The sequence below is a fragment of the Canis lupus genome, chromosome 11 (genome assembly GCF_003254725.2).
Source record: "Canis lupus dingo isolate Sandy chromosome 11, ASM325472v2, whole genome shotgun sequence".
NCBI lineage: Eukaryota > Metazoa > Chordata > Mammalia > Carnivora > Canidae > Canis > Canis lupus.
In genome coordinates, this window is record NC_064253.1 from 60208298 (window position 1) to 60210791 (window position 2494).

A 2494-nucleotide genomic window follows, 5' to 3' on the forward strand; every position below is an offset into this window, starting at 1 on the left:
CTCAGCTTTCACTGCTGTGAGCCTCAGTAGCAATTGATCTCTCTCAGTTCCTGTTTCATCGTTAATAATATTGATAAAATATCCCTATCCTTACTGATTCCAGAGGGTAAGAATAAAACAAAGTGACAGAAGTGAAAGTTATTGGATAAATCTATAACAGAAATTTGTATTTCCTGAGTCATATCCTTTTCTCAACTCTTAAGGTGTGACATTGACATATGAAGATGGAGAATTACTCAGCTGTGACTGAATTCTTTCTGGTGGGTCTTTCCCAATACCCAGAGCTCCAGCTTTTTCTGTTCATGCTCTGCCTCATCATGTATGTGATAATTCTGCTGGGAAATAGCCTCATCATCATCATCAGCATACTGGATTCTCGCCTCCACACCCCCATGTACTTCTTCCTTGGGAATCTCTCATTCCTGGACATTTGTTATACATCATCATCTATTCCTCCAATGCTCATCATGTTTAGGTCTGAGACAAAATCTATCTCCTTCATTGGCTGTGCTCTGCAGATGGTTGCCTCCCTTGGGTTGGGCTCTACTGAGTGTGTCCTCCTGGCTGTGATGGCCTATGATCGGTACGTGGCCATCTGCAACCCACTGAGGTATCCCATCATCATGAACAGGGTGCTTTATGTGCACATGGCTGCGTGGTCCTGGATCATAGGCTGTCTGAACTCTCTCGTGCAAACAGCCCTGACAATGGTTTTGCCTTTCTGTGGGAATAATGTCATCGACCATCTTACCTGTGAGATCCTGGCCCTTCTTAAACTCATCTGCTCAGATATCTCCATGAATGTGCTTATCATGACAGTGGCAAGTATTGTTTTATTGGTGCTTCCTCTATTGTTAATTTTCATCTCCTATGTTTTTATCCTCTCTTCCATCCTGAGAATTAATTCTGCTGAGGGGAGAAAGAAAGCTTTTTCTACCTGCTCAGCCCACCTGACTGTGGTTATCTTGTTCTATGGTTCAGCCCTTTTTATGTACATGAAGCCCAAGTCAAAGGACACAAAAGCATCTGATGAAATCATCGGGCTGTCTTATGGAGTGATAACCCCAATGTTGAACCCCATCATTTACAGCTTGAGAAATAAGGAGGTGAAAGAGGCTGTGAAGAAAGTCCTGAGCAGACACTTGCATCTATGGAAAATATAAAAAGTCTTAAGGCATGTGATATCCTCAGATATCATATGAGACCAGATCAGATCTTGTGTGTTCACAGATGAAGTCACAGAATCCAGTGTTGAAAGAACTTATTTGTCCTAAGTCCTAATATAGGACTTACATTCTTTTCAACACAGAATTCTGATGTAAGCCTTCTGAATAGTGTCTAGTCGGCAATTTCTAATTGTATGCAGTTTTGCCAATTGGTTCCATATAGGGCAATGGCTTTTCTTCAAGATAAATCTCTCTTCTCTCTTCTCCCTCTGTTTTTCCCTCTCTTCTCTTCCTCATTTCCTCCTCCTCCTTTTCCTTTCCTCTTCTCCATCTACTTTATTTCTCTACTTTTCTTCTCTTTTCCTGCCTTCCTTTCTCAGTCAGTTTGAACTGAACATGTATTATTTTGTTGTCTAGTATCCCCTATTCTGGTAAAAGAATGCACTTCTTTTGACATTCAACAGTGCCACCCTCTGGGTCCATGTGTGCTGGGTGGAGCTGACCCTACCCTCTGGAAATAGTGGTATGGCTTGAAACAAAAGCAAATCCATCTAGTTATAGTGATTCATTCAGCATAGCAAGTGAGTTCAGCCAGGTTAATCAAACTCAATCCAAGAATGCTGTCTCACTCTAAGAAAAGAGGCACTCTTCCCTGCTAAGGTATCCAAAGTGGTAAATGTGAGCCTGGGCCAATCTCTGTCAATAAGAGTAGAGAGCCTATCTGAGAAACAAAGAGGTATCGAGAGAAGGAGAGAGAATGTGTGGAGTGATCCTGCTATTTTAAGTCCTTGATCCAGCTGTACCTAAAATCAGTTCACAATTATTCTTTTTAGTTACATGAATCAATAAATTACCTTTTTATTTAAAAAACTAATTTGGAGTTGGATATCATCATACAGTCCTAACTAAAGCATTTCTTTGTACTCTCTGTCTCCCTCATTTTTAAGGGAAAATATATGAGAATATATTTCCTAAGTGATCCCAAGTTCTCCAGCCTTCAGGGGCTCTCCTTCCTTTAAAAACTATATAATCCAATTTCTATTCTGTGTGCCTCCAGGCATTCTAGTCACCTACCCAATAATTTCTGAGGACTGTTTACATTTTCCTAGTTTCTGGTTTTCATTTTATGCCAGACTATTCTTCTAAACCTCTTTACCATTCCTCTCTGGTAATCTTGTATACCTTTGTGTTGTTTAAGCTCTCAACAATACATTTTGCCCACAAAGAATAAACATAAATCTCCTATATATCCACATTCAAAAAACCACTATGTTTAAAACCTTTATTTAGGCTTGAAAATATCACAAACGGACTATGATCACTATGAA

The 2494-nt window shown here is 39.9% G+C and overlaps 1 protein-coding gene across 1 annotated transcript; it reads left to right on the forward strand.

Annotated features, from left to right (window-relative positions):
* The first annotated feature begins 218 nt into the window (after window positions 1–218).
* Window positions 219–1163, forward strand: LOC112649756 (olfactory receptor 13D1). The gene has a single exon (XM_025432166.2). The coding sequence runs from the start codon at window positions 219–221 to the stop codon at window positions 1161–1163; it is 945 nt and encodes a 314-aa protein (XP_025287951.1).
* Window positions 1164–2494: the final 1331 nt, after the last annotated feature.